Source organism: Triticum dicoccoides, chromosome 3A, assembly GCF_002162155.2.
Source record: "Triticum dicoccoides isolate Atlit2015 ecotype Zavitan chromosome 3A, WEW_v2.0, whole genome shotgun sequence".
Taxonomy (NCBI): Eukaryota; Viridiplantae; Streptophyta; class Magnoliopsida; order Poales; family Poaceae; genus Triticum; species Triticum dicoccoides.
Window position 1 is genome coordinate 756764916 of NC_041384.1, and position 24417 is coordinate 756789332.

The 24417-nt window shown below is 48.1% G+C and overlaps 2 protein-coding genes across 2 annotated transcripts; one reads left to right on the top strand and one right to left on the bottom strand.

The window, feature by feature from the left end:
• Nucleotides 1-6022: 6022 nt before the first annotated feature.
• On the bottom strand, nt 6023-7283 carry LOC119273760. Its single transcript, XM_037554810.1, has 4 exons — nt 7206-7283; nt 6973-7116; nt 6536-6676; nt 6023-6499 (listed from the first exon to the last, which is right to left on the bottom strand). The coding sequence occupies exons 1-4, from the start codon at nt 7281-7283 to the stop codon at nt 6023-6025; spliced, it is 840 nt and encodes a 279-aa protein (XP_037410707.1).
• A 5748-nt stretch (nt 7284-13031) lies between these two features.
• On the top strand, nt 13032-14285 carry LOC119273298. Its single transcript, XM_037554506.1, has one exon. The coding sequence runs from the start codon at nt 13032-13034 to the stop codon at nt 14283-14285; it is 1254 nt and encodes a 417-aa protein (XP_037410403.1).
• The last annotated feature ends 10132 nt before the right edge of the window (nt 14286-24417 follow it).

Here is a 24417-nt window from a genome sequence, read left to right on the forward strand (position 1 = left end):
TACCCAAGCATACATGGGCTAGACATGCCATGGACAAGAATTGTAAAATTGATTTGGTTGTTAACAATATTAGTGAAGTGTTCAACAAAATGATACTTGATGTGAGAGGGAAACCAATTAAAACCATGGTTGATGGCATCAGAACAAAATTACTAGTTAAGTTCAATGCCAATAGGACCAAGACTGAGACAGCCAAGTGGCAGATATGCCCAACATATGCTGAGAAGTTAGAAGAAGCAAAACACCATGCTAGATATTGTCAGTCAATCAAAGCAGGACCTGATCTATACCAGGTTAGCAGTGGAGAAAGCACATATGCAGTAAATCTGCAAGTGCACACATGTGGGTGTAGCAAATGGGACATGACTGGTGTTCCTTGCAAGCATGGTGTTTTTGCAATTAACAAGGCAAAAACTTCATCCAGAAGATTTTGTTAGTGATTTCTTCGAGAAACCAATGTACCAAGCAGCCTACAATCCAATTGTGTATCCTGTGCCTGGGCCTGATCTATGGCCAAATACTGGGACCCCTGACATAGAGCCATCAGTTTTCAGAGACAAGCTAGGAAAGAAGCAGACTAAGAGGAGAAAGAATCAGTTTGAGAAGCCAGCTCCCAAAGATACTTCAAGGATGGCAACAATAACCTGCAGCAATTGCAACTTGACAGGGCATAGGTACACTAGCTGCCACAAAAATCTGAAGCCAGCCCTAGCAATGAGAAGGAACCAACACCAGGTTAAATCTTGTTTATATATGTTGTCACTACAGGTTAAATCTTGTGTATGTTTAATACTATGTTCTAATCTGTCTATATGTTCTCACTGCAGGAAAACAGGAGAGTTGATGCACCAATGGCAGCTTCATCTGCTCCACCAGCAGCAAGGGCAAGAGCTCCTGCTGCAACCAGTGCAACACCAAGGACAGCTCCACCAGTAGCAAGGGCAAGAGCTCCAGCTGCAGCTAGGACTGCAACTAGGGCTGTACCTAGGGCATCTCCTTCTGCTCCTGCTCCAACAAGGCCAAGTTCATCTTCTGCTGCTGCTGATAGGCCTAGTTCATCTTCTGCTACTGCTGCTAGGTCAAGGGGAAAGAAAACATTCATACCACCAAGACTGTCAGGTACTGGAAGAGTGAGAAAGCCATCATACAAGATGTCTAAATGGTTCAATTGTTCTCAAGGCAGCAAGAAGTGATGTAATGTTGAAACATGTTTAATTTAGCCTTTTTGGCAAGTTTGTGATGAAGAGTATTAAGAATTTCATGTTGAAACCAGTTAGTTCAAGTCCAAGTGGTGGACTATGTAATGTACCTAATGGTTGTGATGCACTATGATACTCTGGTTATGATGATGTGATGAAGAGCTTATTAGTTATGATGTTTTGCAACAAGTTTTCATTCTGTTGTTGTGATGATGAGCATAGTTTCATTGTTGATAATGATCTTAGTTTTCATGTTGTTGATATGATGTGTTATGATGTGTTGCAACAAGTTGGGTGCCTCGGCGTCGGCATCGACAAAACCCAAAATGTCTCCACTTGGGCATTTAGGGTGCCTCGTCGTCGACAAAACCTAAAATGTCTCCACTTGGGCATTTAGGGTGCCTCGGAGTCGAAAAAACCTAAAATGTCTCCACTTGGGCATTTAGGGTGCCTCGGCGTCGACAAAACCCAAAATGTCTCCACTTGGGCATTTAGGGTGCCTCGGCGTCGACAAAACCCAAAATGTCGCCACTTGGGCATTTAGGGTTCCTCGGCGTCGACAAAACCTAAAATGTCTCCACTAGGGCATTTAGGGTGCCTCGGAGTCGAAAAAACCCTAAGAAGTTACTGACATATTAATTTTGTAAAGCCAAAAAAATTGCACAAAAAATACAGAGCCAAAGATAGCTCCAACAATTTCTAGTCGCCCAACACACACACTTCACATCGAGAGACATCGTGTGCCAAGTTTTAGGTTACTGGTGCGCGGACTGCCTCTCACAGTGAAGAGCACTCAGCTACGACTCTTCTTCAGCCAGCACGGCAAAGTGTCCAGTGCCGAGGTGATCTGCTATAAGAAAACTGGTGCGTCACAGGGCATTGGGAATGTAGCTATACAAATGACACATGCCCATGAGGAAGATGCCCTTGCTGCTCTCAGTGAACTGGTTTTAGATGGATGCCGTCTTGAGGTTAGCTTGGTGAAGGAAGGGCAGCCACGACAGCGTCGGCACCGGCGTCAGCGTAGATATATCTAGAAATCTGAATTTTCATTTTGCATGTTATAAAGCAAATATATAATTATTGCGCATGTTGTATGTGTTGCTGCTCCTAGACCATCGTGCCTTGCAGATCCAGCTGTATTTTTTGGAGTGGTAGTTCAACCTAGCTCGGTAGTACTCCTTTTATGTCGGAAATAAGCAATGTTTTTGACATGACTTCTGTCAAGCATTTAAAACTTTCAGTAGGCATATCATTCTAATTAAGATTGAGGATACATTTTTTTAGATGAACAGGGAGGCAACCTCCCCGGCTCCATTTCTCATAGAAAAACGAAACCAGCTTGATACAAAGGTCTCAGCCTAAGGCTGTCAAGTCTTTCGAGACTTGAAAACAGAAAAAACTAAAATCTAGGATCTACAAAGCTCCAAGACCAGATGGCTTCCCCGCAGAATTCTATCAGAATTTCTGGGATATCATCAAGTCTGACCTTTTGAAGTTGTTCAATTATCTTCATGCCAATCGACTTGACCTATTAAGGCTGAATTTTGGCAAGATTGTTTTGTTGCCGAAGATTAAGGAGGCTGAACGGACCCAACAATATAGACCCATATGCCTACTTAATGTCAGCTTCAAAATTTTCACCAAAGTAGCTACGAATAGGTTACACTCGATAGCTGACCATGTTGTTCGGTCATCTCAAACGGCGATCATGCAAGGAAGGAATATACTCCATGGCGTAGTAATCCTGCATGAGACCGTTCACGAGATGCACCGAAAAAACATGAGTGGAGTAGTATTCAAAATTGACTTTGAAAAAGCCTATGATAAGGTTAAATGATCTTTCCTCCAAGAGGCCTTAAGGATGAAAGGTTTCTTCGATAAATGGCGTCAATGGATCCACAATTTTGTAACTGGAGGTAGCGTGGCCATCAAAGTCAAAGATGATGTAGGCCATTACTTTCAGACAAAAAAAGGACTACGACAGGGTGACTCCATGTCCTCAATGCTATTTAACATTGTTGCTGACATGTTGGCCATTCTGGTTGAGCGCGCCAAGCAGGACGGACAGATTGCAGGAGTAGTGCCACACCTTGTGGATGGTGGCCTCTCTATTCTGCAATATGCCGATGACACAGTTCTTTTTATGGAACATGACCTGGACCAGGCTCGAAACCTGAAACTCTTGCTTTCAACGTTTGAGCAAATGTCGGGTCATAAAATTAACTTCCATAAAACCGAACTTTTCTGCTTTGGAGAAGCTGTTGAGGCGGCGGCCGATTATGCTGACCTATTTGTTTAGCACATGGCCATTTCCCGATTAAATATCTGGGAATACCGATTCATTATTGACGTCTCACCATTGCGGAATGGAAGCATGTAGAGGAGTGGTTAGAGAAACGGTTGAGCAGCTAGAAAGGCAAGCTGCTCTCTGTTGGTGGACGGCTGGTTTTGATTAACTCTATCCTCACAAATATGGTTCTCTATATGTTTTCTTTCTTCCAACTCCCAAAAGGGGTCATGCAAAGACTGGACTATTTCAGATCCAGATTCTTTTGGCAAGGAGATGGGGAATAGAAAAAATACAGACTAGCCAAGTGGAGATGGCTAGTTTGTGATGAAGAGTATTAAGAATTTCATGTTGAAACCAGTTAGTTCAAGTCCAAGTGGTGGACTATGTAATGTACCTAATGGTTGTGATGCACTGTGATACTCTGGTTATGATGATGTGATGATGAACTTATTAGTTATGATGTTTTGCAACAAGTTTTCATTCTGTTGTTGTGATGATGAGCATAGTTTCATTGTTGATAATGATCTTAGTTTTCATGTTGTTGATATGATGTGTTATGATGTGTTGCAACAAGTTGGGTGCCTCGGCGTCGGCATCGACAAAACCCAAAATGTCTCCACTTGGGCATTTAGGGTGCCTCGTCGTCCACAAAACCTAAAATGTCTCCACTTAGGCATTTAGGGTGCCTCGGAGTCGAAAAAACCTAAAATGTCTCCACTTGGGCATTTAGGGTGCCTCGGCGTTGACAAAACCCAAAATATCTCCACTTGGGCATTTAGGGTGCCTCGGCGTCGACAAAACCCAAAATGTCGCCACTTGGGCATTTAGGGTTCCTCGGCGTCGACAAAACCTAAAATGTCTCCACTAGGGCATTTAGGGTGCCTCGGAGTCGAAAAAACCCTAAGAAGTTACTGACATATTAATTTTGTAAATCCAAAAAAATTGCACAAAAATAAAAACCCTAAGAAGTTACTGACATATTAATTTTGTAAATCCAAAAAAAATTGCACAAAAATAGTTTCGCCTAGGGATCGAACCCAGGACCAGTGGGTAGTAACCAAGGGTTCAATACCAATAGGATAGTGCTAGTGATGTTGTTTTAATAGCATCCACAATTTTACTTATATTTAGTTAGGCACGCACTATGTTGAGAGTGCGTTGAGGCCGCCAGCATGGTGAACGTCCGTTTAGTATAACTAGTCGTTTCGGTTTCTGCCTTTAATACGTGTCCACCTACCGCTCTCTTCGATCACTCGCCCACTCGCCGCCCGCACCGCCCACTCCTCTTCCCCCTCTCTCCCGTCGAAACCACCGCTGAGAGCCACCCCCACCGCTGTCGCCATGGACTGGCAGCTGGCCATCGAAGAGCTTGCCGGCAACAACCGCAAGCTGCGCGCGCAGTACAGGGAGATCGCGCGCTGGTTTCCCGCGGCCTGGTGAAGGTGATGACACTTGCCGAAAGGCAACGTGCATTCCCTGCCGGCTGCACCATCCCGCCGGCGACCATTCTCCTGTGGGCGATGCGCGAGGTGCAGCGCTCCCTCGACCCCAGGCAGCACGCCCGTTGGTGGATGTACCACTCATCCACCACGCCGCCGACCGCCGCGGATGACATCACTGACGCCGTCCTCGCTCACCCAGCCAACATCAACAACGCCTACTGGGAAAGGCGCAATCCATGGATGCTCGGGCCAGACGACGACTCCGACGCTGAGTCCGAGTCCTCTGACGACTACGACTCTGACGAATCTGACGGCTACTCCTCTGACGACGAGGTGGAAGAGGTCGTCGTACTCTCCTCCGACTCCTCCAACAACGAGCCTGATGTGAAGCTCCTGGTGCCAGTCCTCCACGCCGTCGAGGGGCAGAAGAATAGCCCAATTGATGTGGATAAGCTGCTGGAGGTCGCCGACAACCCAGAGCTCGTCGTCGTGAAGCAAGAAGAGGAGGGCGGCGGTAAAGATGTGGTGGAGCCAGCGGCGGTGAACAACAATGACGTGCGGCGCTCCCTACGCCTGAAGATGCTGAAGAAGGAGGAGTGACATGCTGTCTTCAGTTTCGTCAGAAGAAGAAAAAGTTAAGTTTCGTCAGTATGTTAGTTTGCCAGTTCTATCTATGTCAGTTGTATCTATGCAGCTACTATCTAATTAGTATGCCACTATCTATGTAAGACTATCTATGCAGCTACTATCTATGTTAGTATGCCACTATCTATGTCAGACTATCTATGCAGCTATTATCTATGTTAGTATGCCACTATCTATGTCAGACTATCTACGCACTATGAACTTGCTATCTATGTTCACTATCTACTTGCTATAATTCAAGCTGTTAATTCATCACAAACTGAACTTAATAAAAGCTGATAATTCATCACAAACATAGTACTCTCACAAACAACAGACAATCCAAGGTTCATTGCTACAGACATAATAGAGTTCACCACAATAAAGCTTAACACATTACAAGCTTTCCTCCATAGCTACTAGAAAAGACATCATTGACACACATGGTCAGACAACAACACAAATTAGTCCTCATCACAAATAGCCTTAATCTGGTGAAGCTTCCTCTTGTTGCTATCACCTGCTGTCTTGAGCTCAACAATGCAGGAAGCAAGAGTACTCTTCTCCATGGTCAACTTCTCCTTCACTTTCATCAGCTCAGCAATCCAACAATCCAGCTTATCCTTCTCTTTCTTCAGGTCATCGTTCTCTTTCTTCAGGTCAGCATAGCAAATCTCCAAAGTCCTCTTATCATAGCTCAACTTTTCCTTCTCCTTAAGATGGTTGAACTTCAAATTCCTAATGACAGTGGCTTGAGCTACATGAATTTGCTTTAACTGGTCAGCAGCAGCCTTTAATTTTTTTATCTCAGCATCCTTTGTCATGCTGCTTTCCACACTAACTGAAATGTTGTCCGCATCATTCTTCTGGTTTACCTCAAGCTGGCTTTCCTTATAATCCAAGAGGTTGTTCACATCTTCAACAAGCTTCTCATATGTCTCCTGCAACTCATTTTTCTGTTGTGTGAGATTGTGTACAGTGCTTGCATGCTCCAGGCATGCCATCCTGTTTTCATGCTGGCTATGCTCATACATAAGCCAGAGCTTATGGATAGCATTCTGTAGATGCTCTGGCCAATGATCATCTACCCACTGCACTAATCCACAATTTGCAACACCCTACAATAGAAAAAATCAGTTCAAAAATACAGACATTACTTACAGATTCAGTTAAATAGTTGATTCTGTTAATGTACCAGAATCACATTCATTTAATGATGAATAATTATGAAAACTACAACTAAGAACACTACCTATGAATCCTAGAACTAAATTCAGTAACTATAAACCCTAGAACATGAGCAGTAACTATGAACCCTAGAACATAAACAGTAACTATGAACCCTAGAACAGGAACAGTTACTACAAACCCTAGAATAAGAATTGGAATGCTACAAACACAACTTAAAACTGACTTCAGTGGCACAAGCAATGAACCTCCTACCAATGCTTATCCCCTCAAATGCAACATACTTCCTCCCTGGATTCCCATGCTCACAAATCACATTCAAGTCGTCAGCAAGACCCTCGAACGACGGCTCATCAATTGTAGCTGGGATCTGAGAAATCCAACAAAAACGTGTTCAAATCGAGCAAATGTTCAACCCTACAAACCCTAGAACAGAAATGAGGAATAGAATGTTCTGACCTTGACAGGCGAGTCGTCGGAGGAGATGTACTGCGCGGCGGAGTCGTCTGTGCTCTCACTGTCGGTCCAGGACACCATGGCGACGGCGGCCGGCGGTGACCGGAGAGGAGAGGAGCAAATGGGAGGGGAGCGAGCGAGTGTGGGAGTAGAGAGAGCGAGCGTGAGAGCAGAGAAATCGAGCGAGATGTGGTCGGGCGCGGGCGGTCTGTCTCTGGCGACCCGACCGCGTCTGTCTTAAGCAAACGGCACCGTCAGCGCGTCCTATACGCCATGTTACGCATATTGGGCCCCACATGTCGGAAACGCCCTCAACCGAGCCAAATGACATGTTCAGTGCAATCTGCAAAACTGTTACAGAATCCGCGATGGCTTTTGCAAATGATTAGCGACCATGTTGTTTTCTGCAAGATAAGCCCCAAATGTGGTGGTTTCTTGCAATTCACTCTATCGAAACACGATACAACTACAAGTCCAATTGTAACCTACCTCGTACACTATATTCGACACAACTCCAACAAACTCCACCTTGGCTAATATTCTCCACCATTATGGATTCGTCAATGCGTCAAACTTTCATGTACATTGGACTTAAGCTTATCCCCTGAGTACCGCTACTACTCCAAAGACTCCATGTGACTCCACCTGCAACTTGTAGTCCCTCCTTTTTCTGATCACAGTCAACACTCGAGCAAAATTAAGTTCCTCTTTACTCTAGTGTGTGCTCCCAACTTCCAGAGTATCCGTCAACATCATCACACACCGATCATTGACCTGCGTGAAAGTGAACAACTCACATATTGGGTGTCACACATAAGAGTTACCTGAACTCAACATCACCGCTCCTTTCTTGACCGCCTGTCTGAAACTTGAAGGAATTTCACTGTTGCTTGTAGTCATCCCGAGTCAAATTCGCAGTTGTCTCACCACATGTATGACCACCAGAGCCCTGGCCCGTCTCCATGCCCCGTGCGCACTGCACGCCTCGGCACTATTACCGCGTCGAGCCTCCGCTGTCCCGGTCGAGTCTCAAGGGTCGCAAACCCACACCACTCAACCCCCACTGCAGAGTACCACCGATCATCACCGACCGATGACGAGTTTCACGCTTCCATCAAACCACTGGGCTCCAGTCCGAACTGCATGCCACTCGCTTTTTCCCGCTGAATAGGCCTCGACTCTCTGTGGACTTACGCCGTAGCCCCTCAATCCAGCTCCACCTTCAACATGACTCCATGGTGGTTGTACGTGCCACCCCGCGCCCCGTCGACTCCAAGCTCTCATGTGCACCGTCTTGAATCAACCCCGCGCCATAGTCTTGTCGAAGCCACACAAGCCTCGGGCCTGCGCCAGAAGTCGGTCACCATCAGCATCATGCTCCTATGTCGTCGTCGCCGATTTCACCACCGTCTTCTGTACCAACCGACATCCAAGTCGATCCGTCAGACTGGCCAGTCCGACCTAGCCAAACTTGTCCGGCTACAACCATGCTTCACCTTGCACCATGACTGCTCGTACATCTGTGCATATCTTGAACGCCCTGTGTATGCATGATTCTGCCCAGCACGCTCCAGACTCCTCGAATCCTCAAGTGCGACTGCCATCCATACACAAACTGTGTACCAAACAAAAGGAGACCAAAAATAAATCCCATGTAGCCTTCCTGTGTGCACGTACCAAAGGAGATCAATGACGCTAGTCAAACTCCAATCCATCACACATTCACACGTAGCTTCTGGACATATCTTTCTTTTCCTTTTAGATAGCAATCACGGTCTGATTCTGGTCCTTGTGCTAATTTTTCTCCTCAAACAAATCTCACGTAGTGCAACCGACGGAAACCTCATGTAGCCTAGCCTGCCACAGGCCTTGATCCACTCTGCACGGCCTGGCCTGCCACGCGCGCCAGCCTCTCGTTGCCTCCACGCGCTTGCCTCGCACCGCGTGTACACCGTGCCCTAGCGCTCTGCCTGCTGCCCTGCTCGTACACGTCACGCCGCCGCCTTATGACATCTCGATCTGCTGCTCCACACGCGTTGCATGCGCATGCCACCGCTGCTCCTGATTCGATCTGCTGCCCGACGCTTGTTCGTGGCCTCGCCTGCTGCTGCACGTTTGGCATATGCTTTCTTCAATCTTGCCGAGAACCACACCACAACCGACAATTCGCAGCCTCCTCATAACCTTGCTCATGATATCACTTATTAGAATGAATCTGAGGCATATCGTCACTCATCCGAGGACCAAGCAATCACACGAGCACGACATCGAGATTTGTTAACGAGGTTCACCAATATGGCTACATCCGGAGGCCTGATTATGGGCACTCCTCCCCGTGACACCGCTACAATACCGCACCTGGTCGCCCTGGACACCAGCACAAGCCGCCGGCTTCCCCTGCGTTCCGGTGCTATTATGTTGGCATAGGTTACATTATGTGTCTAGCCCCGCTATATATGAGAGGCCTAGGATACAAGTGTCCTATTAGGACACGACTCCATATCCTATCTAAACACAATACAACTACAAGTCCAACTGTAACCTACCTCGTACACTATATTCGACACAACTCCAATAGTTTAGAGTGCATCAGCTTCACTTGTGCACAAAGACCATACTGCATGGCCAAATTACTCAAGGTTGGTGAGCCTGTGGGAGCAGCAACTATAGACCCCCACGAATCACACCGAATCACCTCGGAATGGGCCTGATGTGGAGCTGAAGCTTGATGATGGACAGGCAACATCAGCATGACAGATTTTGACAGTAAGCTGAGCGGATGCCAAGCATTACGACACCCACGTGACCGATGACCATTCTCGAGGCAGTGGGAGCATCGAAACAGATCTCTGTAATCAGCGGCGCGATAGCCAGGAACGAGACATTTGCAGCATCTACCATTGAGCCAAGCGGGGATGGCACGGGAGCCGCGGCAGCACCTCCTGCCAACCCCCTCCTGAATCCGCCTCGTGTTGCAGGCACAATCTGCTGGAGTCAACTGTCTTGATGGCAGCTTGCGGCAGGCAGCTCCTCTTCACTGTCCTCTTATGGGGGTCTCAACTTATCATATGTTCAGGTAACGACGGGTTGCATGGGAGGTGATGCGAAACATACAAGAAGTAAATCTGTGCAGCTATGGCACCATTGTCTTCTTTTTTTGCGGGTAGCTATGGCACCATTGTCAAGGAGGCGTCTGGGAGTCTCAACTTATCACATGTTCAGCAGGTCACGACGGACTGCATGGGAGGTGATGCGAAACATAAAAGTAAATCTGTGCAGCTATGGCACCATTGTCAAGGAGTTTTTCATCAAGCAGAGGATGTTCGCTAGTGCCTTATTATCATATGAGAGTAGAAATGCAAATGTAGAGGCTCACAATTTAGTAAAAGTTGCGTCGTCTTTGGGGCGGCCGTCATTTTTGCCTTTCGTCCCAGCTGGCAATTACTTGTTTATATACCAAAACATTATGCAATAAAGAGTAGGTGTGGTGATTCCCCCCAAAAAAACCGTTAGCTTCCAGTAAGCGAGATAAATAGACATGGCATTTTTCCCGTGAGATAAACTTTCAAACCATGTCGTGCCATGAGATGTTCAAGTCCAAACCGGGCAACACTATCACCGGAAGCCTGAAGCGATAGAAACACGGGGAAGAACAAAAATAGTTGCCGCCAGGGTTGTAGCATCTTTGCTTACCGCTCCCAGCATCGCCTCTGCTCGGTTGCACGTCGCTGATGGCAGCTCGCACTTTTCAATGCCGGGGATTGCAGCATCTCGGCCTGCCACCCCCAGCATCCCAGCCTGCCATGGAGGGTCTCACTGGATTCGTGGCGCTCGATTCAGCAGGGACCGCATATCGCGGCACAACGCCCCGTAGGGGCGACGCAGCGGCGATGCGCGAGTCGATGCAGTCGCGTGGAGAACCATGGGGCGGCGACACTGCGGCCCGACGGGGCGACGCAGCGGCAGCCCGATGCTCGATCGGTGAAGAGGCGCGCTGTACTCGGGACGGTCTTCCGGAACCTGCGGAGGCACGCGAACCCGACTGGCCAGGTCGGTCGCGCGGCATAGATGGGGCGAATCGCGGCTACGAGCAGGTGATCAAGCCGATCGCGCGTGAGGTCAGGGACGCCGCTCGGTGGAGGTGGGTTGGCGGCGGAGTCTGAGATGGAGCTGACGACGACGGACGACGTGGGATGACGTGCAGACGAGCGCGTCAGCACCGGCACCCGGTCTGCCAAATCAGCGCCAGCGCCCGGGCAGCGAGGCCCGAGCGACAACAGAGCAGCGGCGCCCGAGCTCAAGGCAGCCGGCCCGACGTAGTCGGGGACGAGGCCAGCGAGGCACACCGTAGGTCCGCCGTGCAGACACGGCGGAGGCGGGTGACGATGGACAGCGTGGATCGACGGGCGTGCCGGTGCGCGAACAGCGGCTGTGCTGGTCCGCCGTATCGTGCAAGGCCGCCAGGTCGGGATGATGCAGGAGTCCGGTACGAGCAAGGCGGCGACGGGCCGACGCGAGGATGGCTACTGGCCCTGACGGGCCGCCTCAGCGCGCGTGCCCGCAGGGTCGGAGGAGAGGCCAACTGGTCGCAGCGGTATTGGAGTAGAGGCGCGCGAAGGGGTTCGACGGCGCCGGCGGGCGACGCAAACCGATTAAGCTTAGATCAGAAAACCAAAAAGAAACCCATGGCAAGAGCTCGGGAAAAAGGCTCTCTAGGGCAGCGGGCCAACACAACCGGCGGACGGACCCTAAGTACTGGCGGCATGGCCCCCGCAGGCGATCATGGAGGCTGACCGCCCCGGGATGGCGCGCAGGGCAGAAGCGGCGCAGGTAAGCCTGATACCATATTAGAAGGGAGAGAGTGGAATTGTTGCGGAATATGATGAATGTATTATTGAGCCTCGAGGACGAGTATATATTAAGTACAAGACTTGAAGACCAAGACGCCACGTCTGGAGATAAGGTAGGAGACAGATTACAAGTTCTAGATTATCAAATATGAGTGCTGCTACGTGAGCCATTCGATGAGGTGGATTGAGCGATCGAGCGAACTTTCTATCAATGCAACACAGGTCGTGTTGCAGAAAATTTCCACAACACGGGTCCTGTTGCACAAATTTTTGCAACATATATCAACTTGTAGATTTTATTTTTGCAACATAGTTTTTATTACAGTTTATTTTTGCAACACGGGTCTTGTTGCAATTTATATTTTTTACAACAAATGTCTCATTGTAATTTAATTTTTCTGTAATTTAATTTTACAGTTTATTTTTACAACACGGGTCTTGTCACATTTTTTGCAACATAGACCTTGCTGCAGAAACTATTGTAACAGACAGTGAGTTGCGAGCAGCGGCCACGTTGGCAGAATGAAAAGGAAAAGAAGGAACCGTTCGGATAGGACACACGTCGAACGAACAAGCCGGCGGACGCTCGGGTGTGATCCGCCGCTTGAAGCCAAGCGTTTTCCATTAAATATATGTATCTTAAATATATCTCTAACACAGACGACCGACACCAGTTTGGCTGGCCGACTTATATGCTTCCCTAGAATTAAGCACGTCTTGTGCTCGGTTCCAGCAGTATTGTGTCCTATCCGAGTAGTAGACAAATTCAGCACCGTCTAGGTTTTGTATCCGAGTAGTAGACAAATTCAGCACCGTCTAGGTTTTGTATGCTAACCTAGAATCAAGCGTGTCGCCGTGGTGTCTACGTACGTATCCCAGTCCCACTATCTCTTGCTTCGTCGTGCACGTACGGAAAGTACTCCACCTTCATCGTGCACTTCGCGTGGTTAATCTCTCTCAACGAGACGAACCTGACGTCATGCACGGGACGTCGTCGCCAATGGGCCTCCCGCCAGAATTGCTCCGCGAGATCTCTTGCCGCCTGCACGACCCGGCCGACTTCGTCCGCTTCCACGCGGTCTGCAAGCCATGGCGCGGCTCACACGATCCAACAACGGCGACAACGACAGATTATCAGTTCCTGCCATGGCTCCTCGCGCCCAGCAAGCCTGGTGATGACCCTCTCAAGCTTAGATGCGTCTTCTCCGGCCGAAGCTACCGCTTTCCGCCGCCAATATCTGCCACCATGATGAACGGGGTGACAAGCGCGGACAACACCAACATCCGATATTTCACCGATTCTCCCTTGAGCCCGACTCTTCACGAACCTGTCGCCGGAGGGGCCTTCGCTAACCCGCCTCTCTCCCCACACATCGACCGGTTGGGGAAGAACCCTAGTGGCATCATCCACAATGACGGTACCCTACTTCTATACAGCAAATACAGCAAATGCAACAGTAGCGACCTCTACACGACCGAGTTCAGCGCATCGCTCCTGCATCCCGGCAACGACGAGTGGACGTTTGTCCAGAGGACACTGGAAACACCCTGCTATGGCGAGTTTTATGCCATGTATCATGCCGGCAAGATCATTGTGACAATGTATGGCAACCTCTGGCTCGTGGTGATGACACCATCCACAGCAGCAACGAACAAGGATGATTTGCTGGTCCCCATGCCACTCTGGACGCCGCGCAAGCATGACGGCTATTATTGCGAGTACAGCTATGTGCTCGAGTCTCGCGGCGAGCTTCTTTGGGCATCTGTGCACATCAAGATGGACTATCCGTACCAGGACGACGATGGAAAGGGTGTCTGCGGCCTGGTTCGCGCACTGTGGATGTCCATGCACGTGCTTGAGGAGGTTACCGAGGGGTCAAACAAGTTACAGTGGGTGAGGAAGGATGACAAGAGCTTGAACGATCGCTTGTTTTTCCTGGGGTGGCCCAACAGTTTCAGCATGGACGCGTCGCGGCTTGGCGTGAGCGGCGGATTCGTCTACTTCTTGTACTGCGATGAGCAGGGCCACCGCCAGCCCCATGAGCGGTGTGGTGTGTTTAAGTACAACCTCATCGACAACATGACAGAGTTCATCGAGTGGCTACCCCAAGGATGGGACTACGAAATGTGCACGTGGCTCATACCCCAGCCCACCATTGCTCCAATTCATCAGGTTCTAGTTACTACTCCAAGAAGTAATAACATGATTCACATTAAAACACTTTGCCCTTGATTTAGGGTGTTGGTGGGTGACTTTGTCAATCTCAAGATTTGCTGGCTCAGTATTTTGTAAGTGCTCACATGTGTAGGATCTGTGTGTATGTTTATAAGGGTGAGTTTTGTAATATGAGCATCTGTGTTTGTAATATGTTTATAAAAAGGGTGTGGCTAGATCTCAGTCCAAGTCTTAGTCAAGTGACAAAACATATAAAAAGAAGAAAGGCAAAATTTAAGATATTTTTTTTTACGGATCTCCACATAAGATCTCACAAATATAGAATTGACTGAGACTTGGTTAAGTCCCAGTCGACTGGGATTTAGCAATCCCGTTCTAAAATAAAGGTGCTTGTTCCCTTTTAAAAAAAAGTTGTTGGTATGTGACCTACCTCTCAATGTGATCCGAATATGACAATCGATGTCGGAGAGCTGCAGATGTTTGCTTCCATTTGATTGTTTGTATATATCAGTTGAGAAATTAAGAGGATTGCAGATCGCAAATTGTTGTTTTCTGCATAGAGCAGAAACTAGAGATCTTGCAATGGAATCTTGTTGCATTTTGGAGTTTTCAAGTACTTCTCGTCTAAACTAATAGTATACGATCTTTTTTCTCTACTACTATTAAACAATCAAACAAGAACTTTCTTAAGTGCATCCCACAATTAGCCCCATAACACCGCACGGATCATAAACACAATACGATTAGACCCACAAATCTTAATCTAACGGTCATCCTTGATCTAATAGCTTCATAGGGGTAGGGTGTGCGTGTGTGCGTTCATAGGGGTGAGTGTATGCGCGTGTATATGAGCGCTTGTGTCTGTATTGATGCTCAAAAAAAAGAATCACTTAACTATATAATTTAAATTTATGATATCTCATACAATGTTTAGCACAAGAAAATGTGTATGTAACCAGCCGGCAAGACTTGTTAGCTATCATAAAACCAACAATCATCAACAATAAAAAAGTTAATTTGTACGTCAGTTGTAGGCTGTAAAAAAGATGGTATATACTATACAGTACTACGTGGCAACTAGAGCCGGGTGGAGTACGTACGTGAAAGAGCTTTTTTTTTGTGACAGTACGCGAAAGAACTTAGGCATATAAAACCGGCTGATTCCGCAACTAACGTGCACTCCATCGATCTGGTTTCCACGCCGCCATGGAGAGAAGACGGTGGCTTGACCTACCGCCGGATCTAGCCAGCGAGATCTCGCGCCGACTGCACGATGTCACCAACTTCGTCCACTTCCACGCCGTTTGCAAATCATGTCGTGCCTCGTGGTACCCAACGGCGACGACGACGGTCCAATTCCTGCCATGGCTCCTCGCAGCGGTGAAGGAAGACTCGACGCGCCTCGAGTTGAGATGCGTCCTCTCCGGGTCAAACTACCGCTCGCAGCCGCTGCTGTCCGAGCCCTGGGGGATGTGGGGAATCAGCACCGGCGGCACCGCCCTCTGCTGCCTGACCATTGATAGCCTCCGCCCTAGCCTCCATGACCCTCTCACCAGAGCCACTGCACACCTGCCTCCGCTCCCGCGCGAACTCGGCCTGTGGGGGAAGACGATCAATCCGTACGTCATTATCAACGACGACGGCACAATCCTTCTCTACAGCATCTCCTACATCAGCAACATGGTTGGGATTAGGCCCACGGCCAGTTTCAGGGTGGCTCTACTTCGCCCCGGAGACGCAGAGTGGACGATAGTCGAGAGGACCCTCGAGTGCCCCACCTGGTCATCCGAACATGATTTGACGTGTGTCGCATACCAAGGCGGCAAGATCCTGGTCATCATGGAGGCTGGTACATGCCACGTCGTCACACCAAACACCGATGTCACAAGTGACGTGCTTGTCAGGGACGAGAGGGTGTTGCTGCTGGAAGCGTTTTTCGGTGAATCCACCTACGCGTACAACTACGTCTTTAAGTCCCGTGGCAAAATTCTATGGGTGTCGATTCAGACCGGGGAATATTACAGGTATCAGCCGGGGCCAGACCTTCTAGATGTCACGGTTTCAGTGCAGGCACTCCATGAGCCGGCATTGTCAACATTGCAGGCACCGGAGAAGATGACATGGTTGAGGAGGGACGGACATAGTCTAGCCGACCATGTGTTGTTCCTGGGTGCGCGCCATAGCTTCGTTGTGGAGGCGGCGCGGGTGCCCAACGGCCAAGGCGGGTGTGCCTACTTTGTCTACCAAAATAATAGAACCTTTACATTCGGGAAGCGTGGCGTGTTCAGGTGCAACCTCATTGATGGCAAGACCGAGCTAGTACAGCGGCTGCCTCGATGTTGGGACGAGAAGATATGCACATGGTTCAACCCTGCGTCCGTCATTAATCCTCCTCAGGTACCTATACACCAACAAAAACAGCTCAAATTTTTCAAGTTCTATTTTTCTCATAATAAAATCCTATATAGTTAGTGATCTAATGTTTGCATCAAGCTAATACACCGTACAAGAGTTTAACCTAAACTCTTCATAAGCCTACTCAAATTCGTTTTTCAATAACAAAAATTATCATCACATCAAGCTTATAAAGCCGTAAATGTTCTAACATAGAGTTGATTTTGCACCGCCAGGAAATCAGCGAGTGGTCACTGGAACAGCAGCCAAAGATAGCTCCAACAATTTCTAGTCGCCCAACACACACACTTCACATCGAGAGACATCGTGTGCCAAGTTTTAGGTTACTGGTGCGCGGACTGCCTCTCACAGTGAAGAGCACTCAGCTACGACTCTTCTTCAGCCAGCACGGCAAAGTGTCCAGTGCCGAGGTGATCTGCTATAAGAAAACTGGTGCGTCACAGGGCATTGGGAATGTAGCTATACAAATGACACATGCCCATGAGGAAGATGCCCTTGCTGCTCTCAGTGAACTGGTTTTAGATGGATGCCGTCTCGAGGTTAGCTTGGTGAAGGAAGGGCAGCCACGACAGCATCGGCACCGGCGTCAGCGTAGATATATCTAGAAATCTGAATTTTCATTTTGCAGTGGGTGAGGAAGGATGGCAAGAGCTTGAACGATGGCAAGAGCTTGAACGATCGCTTGTTTTTCCTGGGGTGGCCCAACAGTTTCAGCATGGACGCGTCGCGGCTTGGCGTGAGCGGCGGATTCGTCTACTTCTTGTACTGCGATGAGCAGGGCCACCGCCAGCCCCATGAGCGGTGTGGTGTGTTTAAGTACAACCTCATCGACAACATGACAGAGTTCATCGAGTGGCTACCCCAAGGATGGGACTACGAAATGTGCACGTGGCTCATACCCCAGCCCACCATTGCTCCAATTCATCAGGTTCTAGTTACTACTCCAAGAAGTAATAACATGATTCACATTAAAACACTTTGCCCTTGATTTAGGGTGTTGGTGGGTGACTTTGTCAATCTCAAGATTTGCTGGCTCAGTATTTTGTAAGTGCTCACATGTGTAGGATCTGTGTGTATGTTTACAAGGGTGAGTTTTGTAATATGAGCATCTGTGTTTGTAATATGTTTATAAAAAGGGTGTGGCTAGATCTCAGTCCAAGTCTTAGTCAAGTGACAAAACATATAAAAAGAAGAAAGGCAAAATTTAAGATATTTTTTTTACGGATCTCCACATAAGATCTCACAAATATAAAATTGACTGAGACTTGGTTAAGTCCCAGTCGACTGGGATTTAGCAATCCCGTTCTAAAATAAAGGTGCTTGTTCCCTTTTAAAAAAAAGTTGTTGGTATGTGACCTACCTCTCAATGTGATCCGAATATGACAATCGATGTCGGAGAGCTGCAGATGTTTGCTTCCATTTGATGGTTTGTATATATCAGTTGAGAAATTAATAGGATTGCAGATCGCAAATTGTTGTTTTGTGCATAGAGCAGAAACTAGAGATCTTGCAATGGAATCCTGTTGCATTTTGGAGTTTTCAAGTACTTCTCGTCTAAACTAATAGTATACGATCTTTTTTCTCTACTACTATTAAACAATCAAACAAGAACTTTCTTAAGTGCATCCCACAATTAGCCCCATAACACCGCACGGATCATAAACACAATACGATTAGACCCACAAATCTTAATCTAACGGTCATCCTTGATCTAATAGCTTCATAGGGGTAGGGTGTGCGTGTGTGCGTTCATAGGGGTGAGTGTATGCGCGTGTATATGAGCGCTTGTATCTGTATTGATGCTCAAAAAAAAGAATCACTTAACTATATAATTTAAATTTATGATATCTCATACAATGTTTAGCACAAGAAAATGTGTATGTAACCAGCCGGCAAGACTTGTTAGCTATCATAAAACCAACAATCATCAACAATAAAAAAGTTAATTTGTACGTCAGTTGTAGGCTGTAAAAAAGATGGTATATACTATACAGTACTACGTGGCAACTAGAGCCGGGTGGAGTACGTACGTGAAAGAGCTTTTTTTTTGTGACAGTACGCGAAAGAACTTAGGCATATAAAACCGGCTGATTCCGCAACTAACGTGCACTCCATCGATCTGGTTTCCACGCCGCCATGGAGAGCAGACGGTGGCTTGACCTACCGCCGGATCTAGCCAGCGAGATCTCGCGCCGACTGCACGATGTCACCAACTTCGTCCACTTCCACGCCGTTTGCAAATCATGGCGTGCCTCGTGGTACCCAACGGCGACGACGACGGTCCAATTCCTGCCATGGCTCCTCGCAGCGGTGAAGGAAGACTCGACGCGCCTCGAGTTGAGATGCGTCCTCTCCGGGTCAAACTACCGCTCGCAGCCGCTGCTTTCCGAGCCCTGGGGGATGTGGGGAATCAGCACCGGCGGCACCGCCCTCTGCTGCCTGACCATTGATAGCCTCCGCCCTAGCCTCCATGACCCTCTCACCAGAGCCACTGCACACCTGCCTCCGCTCCCGCGCGAACTCGGCCTGTGGGGGAAGACGATCAATCCGTACGTCATTATCAACGACGACGGCACAATCCTTCTCTACAGCATCTCCTACATCAGCAACATGGTTGGGATTAGGCCCACGGCCAGTTTCAGGGTGGCTCTACTTCGCCCCGGAGACGCAGAGTGGACGATAGTCGAGAGGACCCTCGAGTGCCCCACCTGGTCATCCGAACATGATTTGACGTGTGTCGCATACCAAGGCGGCAAGATCCTGGTCATCATGGAGGCTGGTACATGCCACGTCGTCACACCAAACACCGATGTCACAAGTGACGTGCTTGTCAGGGACGAGAGGGTGTTGCTGCTGGAAGCGTTTTTCGGTGAATCCACCTACGCGTACAACTACGTCTTTAAGTCCCGTGGCGAAATTCTATGGGTGTCGATTCAGACCGGGGAATATTACAGGTATCAGCCGGGGCCAGACCTTCTAGATGTCACGGTTTCAGTGCAGGCACTCCATGAGCCGGCATTGTCAACATTGCAGGCACCAGAGAAGATGACATGGTTGAGGAGGGACGGACATAGTCTAGCCGACCATGTGTTGTTCCTGGGTGCGCGCCATAGCTTCGTTGTGGAGGCGGCACGGGTGCCCAACGGCCAAGGCGGGTGTGCCTACTTTGTCTACCAAAATAATAGAACCTTTACATTCGGGAAGCGTGGCGTGTTCAGGTGCAACCTCATTGATGGCAAGACCGAGCTAGTACAGCGGCTGCCTCGATGTTGGGACGAGAAGATATGCACATGGTTCAACCCTGCGTCCGTCATTAATCCTCCTCAGGTACCTATACACCAACAAAAACAGCTCAAATTTTTCAAGTTCTATTTTTCTCATAATAAAATCCTATATAGTTAGTGATCTAATGTTTGCATCAAGCTAATACACCGTACAAGAGTTTAACCTAAACTCTTCATAAGCCTACTCAAATTCGTTTTTCAATAACAAAAATTATCATCACATCAAGCTTATAAAGCCATAAATGTTCTAACATAGAGTTGATTTTGCACCGCCAGGAAATCAGCGAGTGGTCACTGGAACAGCAGCCAAAGATAGCTCCAACAATTTCTAGTCGCCCAACACACACACTTCACATCGAGAGACATCGTGTGCCAAGTTTTAGGTTACTGGTGCGCGGACTGCCTCTCAAAGTGAAGAGCACTCAGCTACGACTCTTCTTCAGCCAGCACGGCAAAGTGTCCAGTGCCGAGGTGATCTGCTATAAGAAAACTGGTGCGTCACAGGGCATTGGGAATGTAGCTATACAAATGACACATGCCCATGAGGAAGATGCCCTTGCTGCTCTCAGTGAACTGGTTTTAGATGGATGCCGTCTCGAGGTTAGCTTGGTGAAGGAAGGGCAGCCACGACAGCGTCGGCACCGGCGTCAGCGTAGATATATCTAGAAATCTGAATTTTCATTTTGCAGTGGGTGAGGAAGGATGGCAAGAGCTTGAACGATGGCAAGAGCTTGAACGATCGCTTGTTTTTCCTGGGGTGGCCCAACAGTTTCAGCATGGACGCGTCGCGGCTTGGCGTGAGCGGCGGATTCGTCCACTTCTTGTACTGCGATGAGCAGGGCCACCGCCAGCCCCATGAGCGGTGTGGTGTGTTTAAGTACAACCTCATCGACAACATGACAGAGTTCATCGAGTGGCTACCCCAAGGATGGGACTACGAAAAGTGCACGTGGCTCATACCCCAGCCCACCATTGCTCCAATTCATCAGGTTCTAGTTACTACTCCAAGAAGTAATAACATGATTCACATTAAAACACTTTGCCCTTGATTTAGGGTGTTGGTGGGTGACTTTGTCAATCTCAAGATTTGCTGGCTCAGTATTTTGTAAGTGCTCACATGTGTAGGATCTGTGTGTATGTTTATAAGGGTGAGTTTTGTAATATGAGCATCTGTGTTTGTAATATGTTTATAAAAAGGGTGTGGCTAGATCTCAGTCCAAGTCTTAGTCAAGTGACAAAACATATAAAAAGAAGAAAGGCAAAATTTAAGATATTTTTTTTACGGATCTCCACATAAGATCTCACAAATATAGAATTGACTGAGACTTGGTTAAGTCCCAGTCGATTGGGATTTAGCAATCCCGTTCTAAAATAAAGGTGCTTGTTCCCTTTTAAAAAAAAGTTGTTGCTATGTGACCTACCTCTCAATGTGATCCGAATATGACAATCGATGTCGGAGAGCTGCAGATGTTTGCTTCCATTTGATGGTTTGTATATATCAGTTGAGAAATTAAGAGGATTGCAGATCGCAAATTGTTGTTTTGTGCATAGAGCAGAAACTAGAGATCTTGCAATGGAATCCTGTTGCATTTTGAAGTTTTCAAGTACTTCTCGTCTAAACTAAGAGTATACGATTTTTTTTCTCTACTACTATTAAACAATCAAACAAGAACTTTCTTAAGTGCATCCCACAATTAGCCCCATAACACCGCACGGATCATAAACACAATACGATTAGACCCACAAATCTTAATCTAACGGTCATCCTTGATCTAATAGCTTCATAGGGGTAGGGTGTGCGTGTGTGCGTTCATAGGGGTGAGTGTATGCGCGTGTATATGAGCGCTTGTGTCTGTATTGATGCTCAAAAAAAAAAGAATCACTTAACTATATAATTTAAATTTATGATATCTCATACAATGTTTAGCACAAGAAAATGTGTATGTAACCAGCCGGCAAGACTTGTTAGCTATCATAAAACCAACAATCATCAACAATAAAAAAGTTAATTTGTACGTCAGTTGTAGGCTGTAAAAAAGATGGTATATACTATACAGTACTACGTGGCAACTAGAGCCGGGTGGAGTACGTACGTGAAAGAGCTTTTTTTTTGTGACAGTACGCGAAAGAACTTAGGCATATAAAACCGGCTGATTCCGCAACTAATGTGCACTCCATCGATCTGGTTTCCACGCCGCCATGGAGAGAAGACGGTGGCTTGACCTACCGCCGGATCTAGCCAGCGAGATCTCGCGCCGACTGCACGATGTCACCAACTTCGTCCACTTCCACGCCGTTTGCAAATCATGGCGTGCCTCGTGGTACCCAACGGCGACGACGACGGTCCAATTCCTGCCATGGCTCCTCGCAGCGGTGAAGGAAGACTCGACGCGCCTCGAGTTGAGATGCGTCCTCTCCGGGTCAAACTACCGCTCGCAGCCGCTGCTGTCCGAGCCCTGGGGGATGTGGGGAATCAGCACCGGCGGCACCGCCCTCTGCTGCCTGACCATTGATAGCCTCCGCCCTAGCCTCCATGACCCTCTCACCAGAGCCACTGCACACCTGCCTCCGCTCCCGCGCGAACTCGGCCTGTGGGGGAAGACGATCAATCCGTACGTCATTATCAACGACGACGGCACAATCCTTCTCTACAGCATCTCCTACATCAGCAACATGGTTGGGATTAGGCCCACGGCCAGTTTCAGGGTGGCTCTACTTCGCCCCGGAGACGCAGAGTGGACGATAGTCGAGAGGACCCTCGAGTGCCCCACCTGGTCATCCGAACATGATTTGACGTGTGTCGCATACCAAGGCGGCAAGATCCTGGTCATCATGGAGGCTGGTACATGCCACGTCGTCACACCAAACACCGATGTCACAAGTGACGTGCTTGTCAGGGACGAGAGGGTGTTGCTGCTGGAAGCGTTTTTCGGTGAATCCACCTACGCGTACAACTACGTCTTTAAGTCCCGTGGCAAAATTCTATGGGTGTCGATTCAGACCGGGGAATATTACAGGTATCAGCCGGGGCCAGACCTTCTAGATGTCACGGTTTCAGTGCAGGCACTCCATGAGCCGGCATTGTCAACATTGCAGGCACCGGAGAAGATGACATGGTTGAGGAGGGACGGACATAGTCTAGCCGACCATGTGTTGTTCCTGGGTGCGCGCCATAGCTTCGTTGTGGAGGCGGCGCGGGTGCCCAACGGCCAAGGCGGGTGTGCCTACTTTGTCTACCAAAATAATAGAACCTTTACATTCGGGAAGCGTGGCGTGTTCAGGTGCAACCTCATTGATGGCAAGACCGAGCTAGTACAGCGGCTGCCTCGATGTTGGGACGAGAAGATATGCACATGGTTCAACCCTGCGTCCGTCATTAATCCTCCTCAGGTACCTATACACCAACAAAAACAGCTCAAATTTTTCAAGTTCTATTTTTCTCATAATAAAATCCTATATAGTTAGTGATCTAATGTCTGCATCAAGCTAATACACCGTACAAGAGTTTAACCTAAACTCTTCATAAGCCTACTCAAATTCGTTTTTCAATAACAAAAATTATCATCACATCAAGCTTATAAAGCCGTAAATGTTCTAACATAGAGTTGATTTTGCACCGCCAGGAAATCAGCGAGTGGTCACTGGAACAGCAGCCAAAGATAGCTCCAACAATTTGTAGTCGCCCAACACACACACTTCACATCGAGAGACATCGTGTGCCAAGTTTTAGGTTACTGGTGCGCGGACTGCCTCTCACAGTGAAGAGCACTCAGCTACGACACTTCTTCAGCCAGCACGGCAAAGTGTCCAGTGCCGAGGTGATCTGCTATAAGAAAACTGGTGCGTCACAGGGCATTGGGAATGTAGCTATACAAATGACACATGCCCATGAGGAAGATGCCCTTGCTGCTCTCAGTGAACTGGTTTTAGATGGATGCCGTCTCGAGGTTAGCTTGGTGAAGGAAGGGCAGCCACGACAGCGTCGGCACCGGCGTCAGCGTAGATATATCTAGAAATCTGAATTTTCATTTTGCAGTGGGTGAGGAAGGATGGCAAGAGCTTGAACGATGGCAAGAGCTTGAACGATCGCTTGTTTTTCCTGGGGTGGCCCAACAGTTTCAGCATGGACGCGTCGCGGCTTGGCGTGAGCGGCGGATTCGTCTACTTCTTGTACTGCGATGAGCAGGGCCACCGCCAGCCCCATGAGCGGTGTGGTGTGTTTAAGTACAACCTCATCGACAACATGACAGAGTTCATCGAGTGGCTACCCCAAGGATGGGACTACGAAATGTGCACGTGGCTCATACCCCAGCCCACCATTGCTCCAATTCATCAGGTTCTAGTTACTACTCCAAGAAGTAATAACATGATTCACATTAAAACACTTTGCCCTTGATTTAGGGTGTTGGTGGGTGACTTTGTCAATCTCAAGATTTGCTGGCTCAGTATTTTGTAAGTGCTCACATGTGTAGGATCTGTGTGTATGTTTA

Bases quoted from the DNA above. Each gene is read 5' to 3' on its own strand.
- LOC119273760 (XM_037554810.1), bottom strand. From the start codon at position 7,283: ATGGTGTCCTGGACCGACAGTGAGAGCACAGACGACTCCGCCGCGCAG. The intron at 7,117-7,205 runs GTCAGAACATTC...TGGATTTCTCAG, and splicing joins CCGACGACTCGCCTGTCAAG to ATCCCAGCTACAATTGATGA. The intron at 6,677-6,972 runs GTCAGTTTTAAG...TTTCTATTGTAG, and splicing joins TCATTGCTTGTGCCACTGAA to GGTGTTGCAAATTGTGGATT.
- LOC119273298 (XM_037554506.1), top strand. From the start codon at position 13,032: ATGCACGGGACGTCGTCGCCAATGGGCCTCCCGCCAGAATTGCTCCGC.